Below are 21,806 nucleotides of genomic sequence, written 5' to 3' on the forward strand. Positions count from 1 at the left end.
GTATTTGTAGTATTAAATGCCAATGTTGAGCGCAATTTGAAAAGGCAGAAACCTCTTGTAAGTATGATATAAAAAATTGCATTTATTGACCAACAATCATTAGTTGGAAGCCTGCATTTTCCGTATGTATATGATCAGCGAAGCATCACTTACTTACGCACAGTGTGTGGATTTTATATACACGTCTTAATATAAAGACCATTGCATGATAGCGACTCCCTCTGACCGCCCCACAAGATGAGTGAGTGCATGGTAGCTATGAAAGCCTTCCATGCTGTCTCCTACACAGTGCATCTGAGAGCCGTGGGGCGCATTGGATACTTCGACGCGTGATTTTAAAATGGAAAGACCCAGAACTATAAATGGACAGCAATTCAGAATTTTATATGTAATCTGGCAAAGGTAGACATCAGGAAAAACCTATCTGTTCCCAAATGTTTTCCTACAGATGTGGAGGAAACAAGACGAGTAACTGGTTAATGTCGAGGTTTCCTTTTCCTTCAGAAAATAAAGTTTCCTGTGCACGAACCCAAGTAGCTGGAAACCTTCTGGCATGGATCCAAGCTGCATTGTAATGTGAGTGTTTGTCAAAGCCAAATGCTTTTGTTGCACTAACTCCCCCATTCGCCTGTTCAATTCATGGTGCGGGCGCTAAGAGGGAGAGGGGGTAGGGGAGGTCCCCGGTGCCACCGCTCCACTGACCACATGACCAACTGGGCTCTCATCCAAAGCAGCCAGCTCCAATACAAAACGCAGCCCCCATAGTGAGTGAGAGCATTCAGTTCAGTGCAGCTCAGCCTGGCACAGCAGAGCCCCCACCTCCAGAGCCCGCCTTCTCCAGACTCAGAGAGGCTGCAGCGTGGATTCTGCTCACACGGAGCGCTGCTGCTAACGCTGTCAGGCTCTCTCCCAGCCCGGGGGCATCAAACATGAATCTCAGCCTGTGGACCTTGGCGCTGCTCCTGCTCTTCCTAACCTTGACGTCGGTCAGTGGAGGTGAGTCTGCCATTGGTGCACAGCCTGGCGTAAACTTGACGGCCAGGAGCGCGTCCCGCGAGGCTGGTACCCCGCTGGGGGCTTACTTTAATTGTTCGCCGAGGGGTTATTATTCCCTGAGCTAATGATTAACAGCCAGGGTTGAATGACCAGTCAAGTTTGTGCACTTTGACATTACTTTTGGTGTCCGAGCTTGAAAAAATGCATGTGTGTTTTAAGTTTGCAACTGTATTTTTTAAATTGTAAATTAATTAATAGGATTGTTCTTGACAATGAAACGCAATTCATCATTAAATACGAGGGCACGCCGAGGAGGCCTCTGCCAATTATTTCAAGTTAGAAACATGTTTCGAGCAGGAATATAATTGTATTTTATCACTAAAATGTAACATCATAAGTCAACAGTTTTCACTTCTGACTGGAATGCGTGCATGCTTTTGTGTACTTGGTTGTAGCACGTTTGCCCTGACTGCATTTTGTAGTAGCTCACAGTCAAGGGAGAATGCGAATTTCTGGTGTTCTATTATAATGGCGATATTTTATGATGTTTGGAAGGAAACGTTTATTTTTCAGATTAGAAAACCTAACGGCAGTGGTAAATAGTATGAATCGTCTAAGATCGCATAAGCCAATCGAGCTGGATAACTGATAAGCAATCAGTACTTGTAGAGCGCGGCTTATCGCCCGTGCGGTCTCAAGGCGCAGTTGTGGGCGTGCTGATCACCATAAGAGCCAGGTCTTGATATTAGGGTACAAGCCTTGTTTTTTAGTACACTGCTTAACACCGCAACCTCATCTTCTCCCTGGAGCGATTGTGACGGGAGCTGTGTGAAAGGGCAGTGATTGCAAGCACTGCATATTCTCAGGAATGCAAGAGTTAGAAGTACGGAGTTTTGTAACCGGTGCCTTCCAGCAAGCTGCTTTCAATGCTGAGTGAGCGTGTGTGCTATGTCACGCCAGTCAGCTTTGGTGGGAGTAGTTTTCAACATCAAATGATGCTGTGCTTTGGTGAATGGATGGATGGATGGGTTAAAGTGGCGGCCTGAGTTAGATTTTTGCTGAATATTAAAAATAACCATCAAGCAGTTCTGTCCAGGCTGCATGGGATGTCGTCACCAGCCGAGGAGCTGTAAGGAAGCTGCCTGCTATGTGGCATCTCCCTCGAGTGTGGAAAGCTGAGCACACCCTGAGTCTGGCTTGTGCTCCATCTGTCTGCATGGCTTTGGCATGTGTGCACTTGTTGAGTGAACACTTTCTCTCCTACCCACAGCCTGCTGCTGAGGCATAGCGCAGGCTGTGTGCTGAACACATAGGGGCTGGGCTGTGGCACGTCCACGCTTGGACGTTACCTTCTTTTGTAAGATGGTGGCACGCCTCTCGGTGCACACCTGGAGATCCAGAGAGCGGGGCGCCTGCATTCAAACTGCCTCCTGGACGCAGAACAGACGGCTGTGTTTAATAAAACGCAATACACCACGGAATCATTTCTGTAAATGTGCAGTGAGCGTGTTTTGTCATTTACGTGCGGACTTTCCGAGGAGGGGCACGCGCAGCCACAGAAGAATCCACCTGGAGCCACCTGACGGCATTATTCCGATGTTACAAGCTCATCTCTCCACTGCTGGCTCTGGTTTGAAGATATACGCCGTGAGGCGGTCCCCGGGGAGGAAGAGCTCTGGTGCTATATAAACATCGACCATTCTGACATCCTGAGAGGCTCGCTACCTCGCCCGCGAATGGGCTCTGTTGCCAGGTCCCTCTCCGCCCGAACCTGTTTCTAAGAGCCGGCTGCCAATGGAAGGGGTAGGGCGTGCTCGAGCCGCTTTATTTTCTGTCTGGCATTCAGCATGCCACCCTCGTGCCAGCCTGCCTCCATGAAGGTCGAGGGCAGCGGATGGTAGTATTTCAACTGAACTCGAGAGACACGGAGGGCAAAAAGACAGCGCGAAGAGACAAGGAGAAGCTGTAGAAAAGGGAAAAGAAGCGGGAGGAAGAATTGGCGTTGCACTATATATGCACATTGAGAGAGAAAGAGAAGCATGGGCGCGAGTAGGGTTACATAGGTAGATAGATAGATAGATAGATAGATAGATAGATAGATAGATAGATAGATAGATAGATAGATAGATAGATAGATAGATAGATAGATAGATAGATAGATCGCCGAGTATTTAATGGACATTGCCTCTCACGTAAAATGCATTTTGTACGGGTGGGATTCGCCATGCCGCGCTGAGAGTGCAGAAATAAACTTGACAAGGAGTGGGAATGCTTGTCAGGCGTTTGTCGCACGATGCTATGACCTGCATTTGGCATTAGAGAGCAACATACTGCAAATGTCCCCTGGTTTATAGAGCTGGTTGTTCCACAGAAAGAATTCAATGTGCTGTAGCATGCAATGCCTTTTACTTGGCCATCATAAATTATACAGTGGTACATTAGCTTTCAAGGCCACAGAAGGCTCTTATAAAGATGCCTCACGGGGAAGATTGGGCTTTCTAGTTTTTAATACACTGGAAGCCAAGTCCATCTGCCCACGGAGAGGCAGGGTGCCAGTAGCAGCAGTGCGGCCCTACAGGCAGATTCAAGCTCAGGATCCCCAGCCAGGGGTATCAGACCTGCTACAGGATTATATAAAACAGTCAGCTCTCTGGAAGGAGGCATTGGTCATGTGCCACACCCCCAGTTTTTGCATAAGTGGAGTGCATTAGGTCCTGTCTCTTGTCTTTGTGACACATAAGATGACCACCACTGATCCAGGTGCATGATCCCCACGTCTCCACGTATTCTTGGCACTCACGTGGAACACAGAGCAGTCTGCAAACCCAACATACAAAGAAATGCCCAGTTCGAAGAGTACTGGATTCATAAGGAAAGACAGTTTCCCTACTGCATGAAACAGACACTCCTGTAAAGAGCAAGAGTTCCTTTACAAAACCCGTAGGTGTGATTTATTTGTCCTGAAATCAGCTTTATCTTTAATGCTCCCACAGCAGTTGAAGCTCAGCAAGCAATCATAAGCCCTCGGTCTTCCAGACGGTTTAGAGAAAGCACCCCAAGACCATGGCGTTTTCATAGGGTGGTACACATCCATATAACTGGACTACCTACAGACCTGTCAGCGTGTTTAGTTTGAGCCCATTGCTCTAAACCCTGCCACTGAACCAATTATGGAAAGCACTTAATGCAAGACTATAGGACTAATCTTCAAAAGCATATTCAGCAAATACTTACAACCATGCACGACACCTGGAAACTTAATCATTCAGGTCCTCGCATGAAACAGCCACAGTTGTGGCACAAAAAATACTTCAGTAGGCTGTAAAGCATTCACACTGGGAATACACTACATCTCAGAACACATGAGTGCGCAGCACAGCTCCTGCAGCTCAGTCTGCTACCATAGGTCTTCTTCAACGCATCCCCATGGAAATAGCTGAAGCTGTCTACTTAATCATCACCCCTTAAATCAACCTTCACTCACTCCGTTGACATAATACCGAACCAAGCAGCTGTACAAGATTTTGGTGATGGCGTTCCAACCAACAATTTTAATGAATGCTTCCACACAAATATTAAAAGTGCAGACTAAGCATAGATTCTCTGCACATCCAAATTATATGACAAGAGAATACACTATTCTTAAAACCACCCATCTCCATGTGGATTTGCTAGTTTCACATCTGCCATGCTAATATGAGTATGACCGAGGGCTGTGCTTGGTTTTTGATGGTGGTTTTAGATCTTGGACAACAGGGCTGGAACTCATGTTTTTATCATCAGATTTTCACCCAGAGCATGAGAGACTGGCAGAAAATGGAGAAAGAAGACAGAAGGGACAGAAAAGAAAAACAGTGATAAAGGGAGATCTCAGTTATGTAAAAATGAACCTGCAAGTGTGAGATAAAACAAAAGAGAGTGTCGGGAGGAAGAAGAAAGATGCATGAAGTGGAAAGAAAACTAAGAAACCTCGGTATTTGCAGCCCTGACATTTAGTAGTTACAGTGTTGGACCCCTAAGAAACACTTTGGGCTTCTGCACTTACTGGAAGAGAGAATGGTAGAATGGCAGAAGAAGTGCAGGTGTCATGGGGCAGATATTTGGAAGGAGTACCAATAGGAAAGCACTGACTGCACTCAGACATTATCACCTGAATATAAGACTCCGAGTCTAAAAAGATGCATTTCATACAAGATGGTTTAAAATCTTTGCAGCCTATCAAAATGAACAGAGAAAGTACACAGAGTGCTTGTTCAGAAAACAGGTCCCTATTAGACACATGCGTTGCTGTAAGTTGAGAGATATTTGTGATGCATGAAGGGTTTGGGAGTTTGTAAAGTCTGTGCAAAGTTCACTGTGCAAAGATAGTTTCCTATTATTAATTGCAGTTAAGCCTGTTCTTCTTGTATGGATGAAGCAAGGTTCAACCACCCAAACATACATTGAACGGTTAATAAAACAAACTCTGGTTCTTTGAATCATCCTTGATGTAGACTGGTATGGCAAGGTGACACTTTAGAGATGTTTCTATCCTTTTATGTATTGCCTTAGTCAGAGTCATGCCATTATTATCACCTTTAGGACAAAAATGTAGGTGCCCAAATGGACAAGCTGCCTTTAAAGAGGCAACAGGAAACCTCATTGTGCCAATGTGTGTCAAAGGCACACATGTTCAACACAAACAGAAGTTAAGAGAGTGTTTTTCACCCAGGGCTGAAAGGGTTAATGAAAAGCAGACTTTTTCAAAGCAGTGTTGAGAAGGCTCCCTAGAATCCGGGCTGTGTGATTCCTGTGTGATAATCTTTAGACACCTCTCACCCAGATGGGGGATGAAAGGCAGAGCGTGTGAGCCTAGAAACTAAAGGACTTCAGTGGAGCCAGAGCGCATGCAGGAACCAAGGCGGGGCCGGGCCATGCCATCGAGAGGGCACGAGGGGAGCACCTGCCTTCATGCCGCCACGGCCCTGCTTCACAATAGCGTTTGATGCACCGTTCCTTCCTTTCAAGCTAGAATCAAAGAAGGTGTGATAACAATTTAGTGCGTTTCCCTTGATTAATATGTCTGTCTATGCAATCTGTCTTCCTTTCACCGAGCTTAGCCCTCTGTGCATACAGTTCACCTTTTGACAACAATCTCAGATCATCTCAAAATCCCCTCAATGCTACCGCTCTATTGGCCAACTTAGCTTGGAACTCTATGAAATCCTACGTATACCTAAACATGTTAATTAGAGTATTCGGGCAAGACATACCACATAGCTCCAGGCTCGATTGCACAATGATCCTGTCACATGCAACGGAACAGTTACATGACTATTTCACTTACATTGGTGTCCGCTGAACAACTGTACTTGATGGCAGAAAACATACTCTTTCATTGCTTAGAAATTCCAAATTGTCAAGTGAGATTAGTCACAAGTTCAATACATCCCAAAGCCTATCCTTGAAATACCTTCTCCAACCAGGCACCTAATTGATAATTCAGAAAGTGCATTATTTATGTCAATCAGATATGTAGGAAATTGTAAAGGCTATCCATGACCATCCAACTCACTGGTCACAGTTGTGAAGTTTCGAAAACTTGGGCCCGGTACACACACGTTTTACACCTCCAAGAAAAACATAGGTGTACAATCAAGTAATCTCCATACATGAATGACAACATCTTCATTCACAGAGCTAGAATCTGTAGATATCTATGCCCACAGATAGAACTATGTATGGTGGAAAATCCACTTGCACATCAGACTTTGTGCGGTGAAGGGTTGGATGGTGAAAAGGGTGTGTGGCAAGTGACATTTGTGAATCATATTTCATTGCTACATCCTCTTTCAGCTCTCCATTCATTGCTCTCCAGTCAGGTTTAGGCTCTACAGATGCCATTTAATAGACCACTACATTTGCTTAACATATGGAATTCAGGCCAGTGCCTTTCATTGTCTGGGCAGGAATATGCCAGGTGAAACATGCCCAGTTCTGGGTTGTCCAACTGGGAGGAGGTCTCTCACCTGTAGTCCTCTCCTTTATTCCTAGGTATGTTTGGTGATGTGTTTTATTTCATTGTATCAATGTATATGCTGCTTCTTATTTTTATTTTTTTAAATCATACCCCCATTACGTCTTTTCACTTATTCTTCTAGGTTCTTGTAGGAAAAATGTCTCTTTTAACATGATTAGCCCCCTTCTTTTTGCCAGGTATTTGTTATGGTTTCAAAGTTGTTAGTGCCCAGGGCCCCTGCTGACCAGATTCCCTGGTCCAGATCTCTTTCCCAAAACTGTTGTGATGCATTGACATAATTGGAAACACCTTTAGGTGCCCCTATAAGTACTAAGTAAATGGTACTAAAGTACCCCGGGCATGGGGGACTAAAGGGGGGGGGGGCTGAGGGCAACAGCACAGCTTATGCCACCCTCAGGGACTATGTATTCACGTGCACCCAGCATTGCCATTGAAGGATGAGAGTCCTGGTGCAATCCTAAATTGCAAAACTGACATGGCATACAGCCTGTGTGCCCTGTCCACTACACACTGCACACAATGTAGGTAAGTCACCCCTCTGGCAGGCTGTCCAGCCCTAAGACAGGGTGCACTATACTGCATGTGTGGCCATAGATGCATGAGCAATATGCCCCTCATGTATCCCTGCCAAAACTGGGACATAGTAAGTGAACAAAGCAGCCATTTTACATGCATGTGCTGGACACTGGTCAGTACAAGTTTCACAGCTACATGATGGCCACTCTGCACACTAGGTTGTTAGGTATCAAACAAATCAGAATTAATAATCCGAACTAGTACCAGTATTGGAATTATTGCAAAATGTACACTGGGTCACCGTAGAGGTGCCCCCTGCAAAAGTTAACTACCCTGGCATGGTTGCTGGATTGTCACAACCAGCCTGCAACCACCAAATAGTATTCTGGAACCCTGGGTGAGAGCTCGTGCTCTCTGGGTCCAAAGAACAAGGCCCTTCCTGGGCAGAAGTGTTACACCTCACCCCCCCAGAAATGTGCACAGCCCTTCCTAAGAGCTTCAAAGGGCTTTCCACAATTGAAACTTCACCCCCAGCCCTGCCGCTAGAAGCAGATGGCCGCCCCTGTTGCAAACCCCCACTTTTGGTAGGAGCAACAGCAGAAAAATGCACAAAGGACAGGAGTAATGGCCATCCCTAGTTTGCACCACCCTTAAGGTGTTGCATGCGAGGTGACCCCTCTATTTCATTTTCCTCCATCTTGCATGACAGGAAAATAGCCGATTGGGGACAGGGAAGTGACCTCTGTCCACAGGAAATAGTCACATAGTAGGTGTAGCCACCCTGAGGTAGATGACCCATTGGTCACTACTAAGTACTCCCCTAAATGTCAACTTAATGCAATATTTAGTGGGAACCCCCAGACCTGCAGATCAGATTTCAAGGACACAAGAAGACCAGCAACAAAGAAGACCCAAGGCTACAGAACTGCATTTCTGCCGCACAAAGTAAAAGGTGCTAAACCCTGCCTGCTGCACCCAAGACTCGATGATCACTGCTGAGGGGTTGCTCGGACATCGGACAGCCTTGCATCAAACAGACTTTAAAAATCCCCAGAAGACTGCCACTCTTCTAAAAATTGCCGAAGATCTTCCTTGGGAGTGAAGGCATCACAGACCTGCAAAAAAGACCAAAGGATCAGTGAAGTCCAGTAAAATGACCGGCTGCTGAGCAAGGAAGGGGATACTGCAGCCAGACCAAATTTAACCCAACAGACTGTGAGGACAAAACCCTGCAAGTGTCCCAAGTATGGTGGCACTGCAACCTCTAGTGGCTGAACCATGCAATCGCCCCAGGTACTGGTCACTCAACATCGGACACTAGGAAGGAAAGTCCATTCTGGAATCCAAAAGGACCAGGAGGAATCCCAAGTCAAGGAACTTCAGAAACCACTGGAACCACCCGCCATAGTGACCCTGTTGACCTGCAAGCGATCCTCAAAGTGACCTACCTCCTGCTTCCAAGGGCACCTTTGTGCTCAGTTCTTGGCTCATCTATCTGCTCTGCACCCGGCCTCCCTGGGCCCTGCAACGCAGAACCAGCTGTGCTCTAAGGGTCCCCCACCCCTTGCAACCTCTATACTCATTGATTTTCGAAGTAGTCCCCCACAGTGGTCCTGCACAAGCTCCAAGTACTTTTCAGCAACTCTTCCCGCCAAAACCAGAAACCACCTGAACTCCTCCGGCTGGCCCACAGAACTTCTTGGGACCTTGACCTAAGAACAAAATGAGACATTGGTAAATGCATTGTTAATTTTATATGCACTTTTAAAGTTTTCTCCCATTGATTCCTATGGTTCATAACTACACACAAAAGACTATTTTTGCTAAACTTTGGAAAATCATAACTTAAAAAGTACTTACCCGATTTTGATGATCTTGGTCTTAAAAATGTTATAAAAATCTAAAGTATTTTTGTAAATTGGTCTTGAGTTATTCCTTTGAGTGTGTGTCTTGCTTTATTGATAGTGTGAGTACAATAAATGCTTTGCACTTCTCTAAAATAGGCCTAACTGTTCGACCAAGCTATCCATAAAAATTAGAGCATTAGGTGGTTTAGTTTTTACCTCTGTAAAGCAACATTTGGTTACCTGGACTCTTTGCAGAGTGTGCCCAGCTTTACACCTTAAATAGAGATAGCCTCCTATAGTTTGTTCAGACTCACTTGCCCCTTTGGAAATCTCTAGGTAAGGATTTTGACTAGATGATACCCAATGCAGACTAAATATAGTTTAGTTGGAGTTAAGTCAAGAGTCCATGCATCATTTCATAAGGAACAAAGTTAACCCTGGTTTGGTATTGATGAACTGCTTGTTTTGAGGATTACCAGTATTTACTAGCACATTCCTAGAATCCTCCAATGTCTGCCACAGAAGCCATGGTTACCAGTGCAAAATGTGAGAAAACATGGGGCACATGTTCAAACGTAGGGTGATTTTATCAACTGTGAGTGTTTGACAGCTGTTCAGATTTTGCCTCTCACTCTGCCTGCCAGGCACACCCTGCTTTATAGTTTCCTTTAAATCTGTGAATGGATGAACCAGAACTGGTTATGTATCAACAGCTAACACTTGTGTGGATTGGAGTTATTTCATTGATCCTTCACTGCTTGGCCTGTGGTTTAAGGCTCTTTATGCCCCCTTCTACCGTCATACAACATGTGTAAGATCTTGCAGCAGTACCTGCCATCCCCCATCTTCTCCTCAACAAATGAAAAATAACAAGTATAAACTCCACTAAACAGAGGCAACCATTTACTTTCTAAACTGGTTCCATGTAATTACAGTTATTACATCACACACTATAGCTGATATTATTGTCCTATCTTTTAGGTTCCCGAAATAGTTCAATAGTTTACAAGTGGTCACCAAATTCACTGCTTTGCAGTCACCATCGGTGTCACAGCTGCCCTACCCTTAAAGTTTTTTCATTGAAGTTCTATAGTAAAAATGATTCTATTTGGTTCCATTTCTGACAGGACTGCCCACAAATCAAGGCTATCTCATCAAACACGTCTACGGATGGTGTTACACTGCACAACAGTTTACAAAACAACTGTCTAATTTAGTTTACCAACACTTATGAAAACATCACGGGAAAGAAAATCACGTGTAACTCATTGGTTTCTACTTTCATGCACTTTCCCAACAAATATCCACGTGATATCATTGTTTCCCAGCTGGACCAGCAGGTTCAAAGCTCACTTCTTCCACCAATCCTGAAACAAGGTTCACTCCTTACTCCTCTTCTCGTGCTGTTGGGACTTGGGTGGCTCAAACATGACTCACCTATAATGCCCCTAAGCTACCCTCCAGTGAACGTATCCCACTCCTACACAATTATGTCATGGATCCTGCCTAATATACAATCCGACTCTGTGAAAGTGAAACAGCAAAATGTGTTCTTTGGAGAATTAGTTAGATCAGGAGGGATTTATAAAGCAGAAGAGCTACTAATGTTTGTTTCGAAGAACTACAAGGAGAATCCTCTTCCTGGGACAAAAATAAGCACCACACACATCAGAACTGTAACCTGCACGCAGATTACAATCTGGGTTGCAAATTTACAGATCATGAAGCTGTGTTTTACTAGGCTACATATGCACAAAAGAAGAAGAGCTCTTGTATGTGGATTTCCTAATAGAATAAGTCTCTTGTATTCTGAGCTAAGACATGGTTGTGGTGGGATCTCAGCGCCGGGGTGTGCTGTTACACATATGGCAAGCAGACATTAGGTTTGTGGTGTGCTTATTTTGGCAGCAATTATGCACACTTGGGCCAGTGTTGCAGCCAATTACAAATGCAGCCGATTGAGGCAGCATAGTTTTCTAAACATTGTCACATATGCTGTGGCTGGCATCTTGTGTTGTTTGCTTTTGAAGTCGATGTTAATCCTCATTCAGAGAGAGACTCTATTCGTAGCCTTTTTTCTTTAAGCACTATATATTAACACCACATATTGAAATGATATTCTCAAGCAAACGTAGCATCACAATTGATGTATATGTATTCAAATAAATTGTGACTTATGTAGTGACTACAATAAAATAAATATCTGAAAAATGTTCGATTGCACACGACTCTGACACATGAAACTAAATGTTATTTTTGTCTACAACAGTTTTATTTTTAGTAAAATAGCCTTGCCTTTGTTAAACTGGAATTTTAAGAGAGATTGATGGAAACAGAACTCATATTATTCAAAGCCGAAAACTGGCCATAAAATGTAGGAATGGGGCTGCGGCTTTGTAGTGATGAGCTCCCAGAAGTGAGAATCCTTTCATGCAGAAGGCAAGTGAATAGGTCCCATCTCTGCTCTCCCTTAAAGCAGGATGCTTTAAAGCCTCCCCAAGTGACCTCAAGTGACTGAGCAGCCTATAATATATCCATGTGTTTTGTCTCTGACAGAGGGCCATGACTCTCCTCCTTTACCCCTAACTGTTTAAACTGCTTTTAGGAGAACAACTTCCGCAGATCACAAGACTTCATAAAATTCCAGAAAGCATCTCCTGCAGGGCCCCGTTTTCAGGTCAATGCACACTGTCAGGGAGACATGTGTGATAGTAAATTATCCTCAGTCTCTCTCTGAAACCATTCAATATTGACCCCTTCAGGTATTATCCCTTGTTCCTTCTTGTTCAAATATAAATCAGGGCATCATAATCGAGCTTTGTCCTTGAGTGGACCTATAGAGAGTGCATGTGCCGTTTTGAAGAATGCATACATTCTTCATTCTACTTTTCAGCCAAAACAAACACAGTTGCTTTTGCTTGACAACTAGAAGTGTTGTTGGTGGCAAAGTAGGTCTTGGGGTTAACAGTGTCTATTTCCTTATGTCTTACATATATTTGGTGAGGAAAAGTCTCGAATCTCTTGAGTGGTCCCCCGCTCTTTGCTGCTCCATTAGACATCTCCATAGCTGCCTGGCTTCTCCATGGCTGTCTGTGTACCTGACTGGATAAGCCGATCTGGATCTCAGAGGATTTTAATTATCACACAGACGTCTGTCTATGTGAAGGTATCAGTATCATCTTATGTATTCTTCTGCGTGGTGTTTTAGCAGAAAATTAAATATCGAAACGCTGTGCTGCTTATATTACAGAGAAGTGGAAGCATATATCCAGTTTTTAAGCTATGCAAACCTAGGAAATTCTCCAAAACACAATCAATTTCATACAGAGATGTGTTTACTTAAATAAGTACATTTCTCTTAAGCATAGTAGCAGGACAATGGGCAGAGTTCTATGGGTGGTCTCACGCTATGTCAATGCAAACGTTTTTCACAGAAGGAATGTAATGTCATGTCTCACATGGTCGCAATGATACCACTTTCAGTACTCTGCAAGGGATTGTACAGCCAGCCCAGGCCACAGATGATGCTGCTTTCAGCCTCAATATGAGCTTCACACATGAAGCACATGAAGAGATCCAATATAATAATGTGCTGAACTTCAAAGGGTGGGTCAAATCAATGCTGAGGAATTTTGAAATCTTTTAATATCGTTTGTAACAGGCCTACAATTACATGTTGATATTCTGCACCGTTAAAACCTGCCACTCATCCTTGCTCTACCTGGTGTTGCACAGGCTTTTGAAAGTGCATGGGCCAGTGCCTGCCCACCTCCTCTATAATAAGGAATGGCGCTGCTGTGCAACCGTATCCAATACATTTGTCTCCTCTCTGAAACCTTGTGATTACACTTTTTGAATCATGGATTTGTGTAAATCCTTGAGAATCAGACCTAGTTTATATAACGTTAGATGCTTGTAATGTATGTGCTAGACAAACGACCATTGAGTCCTTCAATGTACCCAACTTTATTTTAGACTAATCGATGATCAGTCCAGTATCTCTGAAATATTTCAAATACCCAACTGATTGAAGACAGAGTCCACCTTCGAACTTGTACACATGAACTGTGTTCATTGAAGAACTAAGCATGTTCATATGTCTTTGCACCAGGGATATTAAAAATTGCATGGTCTGATTTTAATTAGGCAAACTTTACATTTGACTGCTGTATAACAATGGCCTTTTTTGAGGACTATACAGTCACTATGAGTTGCTCCTTATTAGAGTCTAGTGAACTGCCTCATCTGGACTCTCTGCCCTTGAAAATGGCTACTAATTTGTTTCCACTATGCTATGAATATTTACCTAAACATAGTCATTCTGACCTTCCTTGTGATGGTGCTGGCTACCCATCATACTGAATATGATGGAAGCACATACAAAACTGGCTTTTAATTTAATGAGCCCTTTACGTTGTGAGATAGCCTTTCATGACCCGTATAGATAGTTTTTCTCAGTCCAGAATAGAGGGTTTGTTGGCCTGCCAGGTCCCAGTACATTTGAGCCTAGCTTGTACACACTCATGCAAGCCTTTCCTGGTACCCACCTGCACTCTCCATCTGCACCAACAGAAGAGGTTACAGAGCCCATTCGTGTTAGCTGGCTCCCCCACTGCTTAAACCGACCTATCATCCGCTTTCCCTCTTTGCGTATCACATGGGCAATTAAGTTATGATATATGTGTTAGTGCCACAGTGGGTAAATTGTGTAAAATTATCGAAGATCCTTGGTATCATAGTGGACATGTGAAATGTTGTATTGGATTCAATCTGGTTATATACGTGTGTGTAATATATAATCTGTGCACACCTTACACTTCTATTAGTACTCGCTGGTAGCTTCCCACTATCCGAGATTTGTCAATCTAACCAGATTTTTTAGTACACTGTTTAAAGTAATCTCAGGGTGCTGCATTCAGCATAAACCCTGGCCTGCGTGTACCATAATGCACAGAAAAACAAGACAACAGGATAATCCACTGATACTTTGCATATCTTTGACATCAACCTTGCAGATTATCATGATTTGTAAGTGTGTTTCAGGAGGAAATCCTCAGTTTATAAGGTGAGCCTTTAGTAACGTACGGAGGGGCGGCTATATGTGAATCAATGCAGACTGTAGAGGAGGCATGTTCATATGATATCCGTATGTGTGTGCACACGTGAACATACTGCAGGAGAGGAACAAAGATCCATAACAGTAGTCTGTGAACGGCAAGAACCCGGAAGTGGCAGATTTAAAAGGAGCATGGTCATTGTTGACATTTGTTAACAGGAATTTGATGCAGTGTCTTTCCTTCCCCTAGTGCACCAACAAGGCTCTTTTCATTCTGATAACAAACCCCATCCTGTTAGGACAACTCAAAGTGGAAGAGCGCAAAACAACAAGTGACAGCAGTGCCTCTCCAGCAGGTCAGTGGTCGGTCGCGGAAACGGATAATGCCCGTCCTGAACACATCCCAATGTGTGGCAGCACATCCGGGTTCAAACCAAAGAATCGTCTCTCCTTGACATACTTGTTACACTGTAAACAATTTTCACTGCAGTGTCATGGAGTTCTGTTAATTGGTTTTTGCACTATTTACACTTCATATACATCATGGAAACGACCAAGAAGTGTGATTCTTTCTTTCCACGTCGTGAGTCATCCCGATGAAGTAAAAAACATAGACGGTACAAGAAGCTAATTTGCAGTAGAGTTGCACAGCTGTGTCCTACTTCTGTGTCTGATTTATTTAAAGTCGACACTTAGAAAACTGCGTTTATGTGCAAGCAGACCAGTGCCAGGTTAGCTGTTCACACTCACAGTAGGGTTGAATTTCAACCCCCTGCTATTTTGTGGTAATTCCATCTTTAGAAGGGCTGGGCCCTTCCTGGACACTCGTCTTCTCATCTAGATCCCACAGAAATCAAAGGTGCAAACATTCCCTATTACTAATAGAATTTGCACTCTGTAATTTACAAGTACATGAACTGACTAGACCAGAAATGGGGAATACTCGTGTAAATGGTGTTAGCATCCATTTTGCATGCATTATTACTGCACATTTTGTTTACTTTTTCATGTTTTGCTTACTGTTACTACTTGTTGAGATGAAAAGAGAAAGAGCGGGCTTCTGCATTGTGCTATTCGCGCTCAAGTACTAAAACTGCCACAAATAGTGTTATTGTCCATTTTGTCACTAGTCAGAGAGTCTAACAGTAGCCCTCGTTGTTCTGCATCTTTAGCTCTAGCCAATAACAGCCTAAGATTGATTGTCATCCCTCTAACCAATATATAGCCAAGACAATATAATACAACCTTACTTTGGGAGAGTGTGTGCTGAATGATTATAAAAAGTTTGATTTAACGCGCATGTAATCCTTTAATTATTCAGTAAAGGACATTGCTTTATTCTCAAAACATAGTTGTAGCATAAAAAACCTGGGTGTATTGACGCCCTTGTGTCCTGAAGTATAACCAGTGCTTAATTTGTGCTTGTTGTTTCCAGTGTGGGGCACCAGCAATTATTTTTGAGGGCCAGCACTTATTTTTCTGCCTCAAGCTTTTACTGCAAGCAAAAGACACATATGGGAAAGACCGAGGAAGAGAAAAACGTAAAAACATCACAATAGGAAAAAGCAGAAATCAGCAAGAGTGTGCTGAAGGGGCAGGGAGTGGCTGTAAATGGATTGAAGAGGCCCGAAATGACTTAAGGATTACGCTGCCTCAGTATTCCATGTTCGAACATTTAATTGCAGCAGTTGTGTGTTTAAAAGGAGGGCTTTGGGCACTGGCATGTTTTTATTTACAAATTAAGCATTGAGTATAACACACCTACTACTGCCTGCATTTTGCTATAGTAGCAGCTTCTGATACCTTTATTACACGTACGTCTTCGGCTGTGCTCGCCAAAAGCTTTCCACTGCCTGACATGCACATGTTAATGTCAATTTTATGGTGGGGGTGCTGCATTTGTTTGTTATCATAAATAGTGGTCTGCATACACCAGAATGCATAGAAAAAAAAAAGTCAAAGTGAAAGACCAACAACCAACAAAAGTCAATTTGATATCCTGTATCATGTAGGATACCTGACAAAAATTCATATATCTTCCATTCACCAGACTAGGAATCCTCCATCTCTCTTTAGAGTCAGGAATGCACTAGGTTTCAGACTGCTGTGTTTCCACTGGCTCAACTGGCAGACACCTTTAACTGATGACCCATGGGCCTTTGGTCCACTGGTCAAGTATAGCAGTTGTTCAATTATAAATTGTTCCTGTTTGGGAACACCTGGGAAAGTCTGGCGGTCCTGAATAGGAAACTAAAGAAATTACCTCCATCCACTGGAAGAAAACTCCCAGTACATTAAGGGCATTCCTATTTTGTGTTTTAATGTCAAAACTTCCCTTTGGAAGTTTGCCTTTCAAAAACAATATACTTTGCTGAGCAGACACTTTAAACATGATGCCATGTCTGCAAAGCTTCAGTACCTTCAGCTGAGGAAAAACACAGAGATCCCTCGAAGAATGACAGAGACCCCTGACTGGTTGAGATCTCTAAGTGAAGTGGGCGGCCTTTTTACAGAGGAGTTGAGGACATCCCTCTGCTGACCAGGAGGACGAGCGGACTGTCCACCATATTCTAAGTATCCTTTAAAGTTCTTTGGTGTCCCTTCTGCAACTTCTTACTCTTTGCATAGGCCACAGAAGGTGGGGAACAGAGGGTCATAAGCACTCTCTAGACCCTCGGGAGGTCCTCCTTGAGCCTTGAGCCACACTTTATCATAACCTCAAGAAATGCGATGTGGAATGATACCTTTACAATACTATTCATTATTTAAACACAATTTATATGAAAATGTATTCAATGCACCGGAGGAAGAAAATATATACAAAATATCAAATTGAGAGTAAGTAAAACGGCCGAATAATTTAGTTTTTCGTGGAAATATTTTTTTTCTTATCCTTAAGAAGCCTTAGTCGTCAATAAGAAAAGTTCTTTCTGACAGCCTGAATGCAAGATATGTATATACAGAAGCAGGTTTGCACATGTTTAATTTGGTGCAGACATCCTTACAGCCAATAGATTACTTGCCCAGGCTTTGCCCGAGTTGCACATGGCCCTCGTATTTAGGAAGACCTTCCCTTGCAAAAAAACAAATCAAGATTATACATGTATTGCCCACCCCTTCCATGAAATAGCCCAGGCACCCTAAATACCACTAAATATAGCTTGTTAAAATCAACGCAGTCCGCAGCTCCTGCCTTTATGACTTTACTTCACATCGTTGTAAAACTAGGATTTTCAGTTATTTGTTGTTTCCAAAGTGACAGATGCCACAAGAAAAGACTGTGCGTGTTCATTAGATTATCCGTGCCTTCAGAACAATGGTCATGCAGAAGGTGTCTTATTGCATTCTTTGTCCTTGGACACTGCATGCCTTAGGACCCGGAGTAGCCAGGCGCTGAACACTCGTCGTTAAATGCTGATCACAGAACTTATGCATAGGAAGTCCAGGAATGGACCCGGCAACTCGCAGTTCAATGAAAAACTTGATTTATAAAGAGTACACCACAACCCTTGGAGTGGGGATAACATAATGGTGATGCTGACTATAGGAATTCAGCAATCCAAATCGAAGATTTCAAAATATTCTATGAAAATGTGTGTGTATTCAAAGGAAGTGCCCTGAGTACTCCAATCAAGGCTGGAAAGCTTTTGACGCCTTGGGGAAGGTAATGTGCACATCATCAGTGCTCAGGGCACCTGACTTTGGCTAAGAGTTCATCTTGCAGACAGATGCATCAGACATGGCCTTTGTGCTGTTCTCTCACAGCTGAATGACGAGGGCTTCAACCACCCTTTACCCTTCATCAGCAGGAGAGTATTTCCCCCAGCAACAGATGGGAGTGCAAAGGTGCAATGGAAGAAGTTGAGACCATACTTGTTTGGGATTCACTTCTGGGTTCAGACAGACCACAGACCTCTCAGATGGCTAATGCAGATGGAGAACCCCGAACTGTTGAGAGGGTCCATTTCACTATACGGAATGTACCACTTTGTGAAACATTTCTAAGAGAATATTCCATTATATTGTCTTCAAATATCTGTCAACTTCCTCCATGACTTTCAGTCATCCCTAATTTTTAGCTAACTGCACTGAGCATGCAGAGACTTGTAAACCCATACTTATCATGGCACAATTGGAAATCTAAGTCCTATTAATTTAGGTTCTGTTGGCTAAAAAGCTTGGTTTGAGGTCACATACCGGACAGAGGGCCAGTTGAAAGCTAGGTGTCCAAAAAGTGTCTTGCTTATACCAGTCCCACAAAGGCACAATTGGCGATTTAATTTGTGCTCTCAAGTATCCTCAGTAGATGATACCATATGAATACGCATGAAATAGAGATATAAGAAGAGCCCAATTCACAACACTTTAACAGTGAGTAATTCAACTGAAACACTGTGCACACATATTCCAAACTGGATATACAGAAGGAGGTTCAGTGTACTGTTGAGTGTGTAGATGTCACTTATGAGTGCACAAGTTCTGCTGCATATGCAGATTTTTCTGCAGTCACCTGTGGATTGTTCCAAGGGGAGTGGCACAGGAGTTGGTCATGTAAATGATCTGAACACCCACATAATGCCAGCATGGATATTCAAAAACTAAACTAGGCATATGTGTGAATGTGAACGTGAGCAAGTGCATGGAATAAACCCATTAATCTAGGACGTGTGAGGGAAAATAACTCTTCTCATAGAAATTAGGGGTGGCCAATATGTTCCAATCCACTGGTGGAGTTGGCAGAGTTTTGACCACTTCGCATTACACTTTAAATACAGAGTTCCAGCGTATTCCACCAACCACGTGGCAGAGTTTTTTCTCACACACAGCTCGCAAACAGCAAGCTAGTGAGCATGAGTGAGATTTGGCATCCTCTAGCATGATTTTCAGTTGCTTGGAGGGCACCCTGGTGATATTTCTCTAGCATGGGTGGTTGCCTCAGGTCATGACCGTTTGTGCCCTCTACACCTCCGTGTGGTGAAGTTTGTGCTGATTTTTCAGCATGGAACCATCTCCCAGTGCTAAATCACAGCACCAACAGCGTGCATAACATGCTTATATCTACATGTTAATAGAATTCCGTGGAATCTTGCAGAGTTTTTTTGTAACTCCACAAAATTATGCAGAGTTAAACTCCATGAGTTCCACTCAGGTCTAGTATACATGTTTTATGTGTGAGGAAAAGAGGGGAAAAGATATTTGGGACACCTTACAAATATCCTAACTTAACACCCAGAGACGGCCCCTCTGCTATGGCGGAGGAGCATCACCCTGTTGTGGAAAGTAAAATAAAGAGGTAATAAAAGTATTTTTCAGTTTGGCCGGCCATTCAAACTGAAATGCGCACTTAGAAGCGCACCACCACGCCACCTCCACTTGTTGATGTGGAGGATGCTTGCCCCACCCCCGCCTACGAAAGCAGAAGAATAAAACGATAATAAAATACTGGGTGGGTGGGGGCAGCATCCTCCACGTCAACAAGTGGAAGAGGAGTGGTGATGCGCTTCTATGTGCTCATATCAGTTTTGCCTGCCGTCTGAGGCTGGACAAACTGATATGGAAACTTTGAACTCTCCACCGGCTGTGTTGCACAGCTGGGTGGAGACTAAGGGCAGTGTCCCACTCCCTCCCTGAGTGGCATTTCTGCCTGCTCAGGCAAATCCCAGCGTCTCGCTCCTGCTGGTAACTGCATGAGAGAAGCGTTGGGATTGGATGGGAAGGGAGGAAGAAGACGAGAGGCAGCTGGAGCGGCGGAACACAGAGGTGACAGGTAAGTTTATTTATTTTTTTATTGCACCCCCCGCACACCCTGCTCTGTGCGATGCCGCCCGTTCCCTGCTCCATACGCTGCCCCCCACCCCTTCTTGACAGCAGCCACACCTGTTAATGCCTGCAGAATTTCTGTAGTGTAGGAATACACAATCATAAGCTTAGGTAAGGTAGGAGTACCCCAGGGAAGTTACAAAGTTTATAGAATGAGCTTGTAATTCCTTACACTTCCTAAATCAGGTAAAAAGTTACAGATTTCGGCTATGCCCAAGCAGATGATTATGCATCAGGAAACATTCAGTTTGTTTCTGAATCAAACACAAATTGAATTTCTGAAGATATCTTTAGAGGCAGGCAATTCCACTGTAGGTTCACAAGGGCAGGAGCCATTCCTGATCTTTAAGATTTCCCCAAGAAAAATGTACATGCAATTAAGTTATATTGAAATAATGTAGACACTGGTTATCTGGAACCATGCGAAATGCCATGAATCCATACCACATGGGCCCAATCTCCTATCTACTCACATTTTCTCTATGTTAGCAAAAGTGTTGCTTAGTGGTGTTACATTGTATCAGTCATTACTGAAGAGGAATCTTGTATAATCATCTGTGCAACCCCATGTTTTTTAAACTGCAAATCTCTCTTTGATGAGCTTGCTGATTGTTGTATGCACTCCTAAATTCAAGTTGTCTACAATAGAAAGCATTTTAGAGCTTTTTGACAAAGACTGATGCATTTTAAACTCAGCCATTTATTCCGAGCAGCAACCAATAGGTGACATGGACAATGAGTAGTGCATAGTATGTGACTGAGACATGAGTAACCCTCTGTGTGTGACATGGACCATGGGCAACACTATGGAGGTGACAAGGACCAGAGTGATGCCTTCTTGATAACATGATCCCTTTTTATATGATCTTCAAGTGACAATTAAGGTCCCTTCTGGTTACTTGCATAAACCTATACCATATGTCTTATTGACATGAAGCACGCAGAAGGCTGTGATGACATCAGAGTAATCATTTGAGCTGGAATACTCATGGTGTCAGGGATAATGGTAATGCCCTACATAAACTCTTACTTCTGCATGTTTTTACTGAGACATACATTGTACCACACGTCTATTTGCTTGTACTTTTGGAAATTAATACAAATTGTAGAAGCATAAGACTGAGATTTTTTAAGGAGACAACTGAGGGCCTAATTTAGAGTTTGGTGGATGGGGTTACTCTGTCACAAACATGACGGATATCCTGTCCACCATATTATGATCCAATTATATTCTATGGGAATCGTAATGTAGTGGACAGGATGTCTGTCACATTTGTGATGGAATAACCCACCCGCCAAACTCTAAATCAGGCCCTTAGTTTCTAACATGGTTGTCTCACATGCAGTAGTTTATTTTACATGGCCTGGCCATAATGTTTGCTGTGTTTGCAGCAGCTTCAAATGTTGGACATACATTGAATCACCTCGACTTATGTCACATAAAAACATATCATTTAGAAAGTATGTGATACAACGTTGTCTTGGGACTAGAGCTCTGTAAGCCCAGTGGGGCTTCAAGGTGATATGCGACAGCGTACACCAAAAGGGGAAT

At 43.4% G+C, this 21,806-nt stretch overlaps 1 protein-coding gene across 1 annotated transcript in view; it reads left to right on the top strand.

The window, feature by feature from the left end:
- The first annotated feature begins 782 nt into the window (after positions 1-782).
- APLN (apelin) overlaps positions 783-21,806 on the top strand; it is a 39,164-nt gene continuing 18,140 nt past the window's right edge. The window contains exon 1 of the mRNA XM_069212970.1: positions 783-996. Coding sequence (XP_069069071.1) covers positions 930-996 — 67 coding nt within the window. The 5' untranslated portion in view covers positions 783-929. The remainder of the gene's footprint in view (positions 997-21,806) is intronic.

Source organism: Pleurodeles waltl, chromosome 2_1 (assembly GCF_031143425.1).
Source record: "Pleurodeles waltl isolate 20211129_DDA chromosome 2_1, aPleWal1.hap1.20221129, whole genome shotgun sequence".
NCBI lineage: Eukaryota > Metazoa > Chordata > Amphibia > Caudata > Salamandridae > Pleurodeles > Pleurodeles waltl.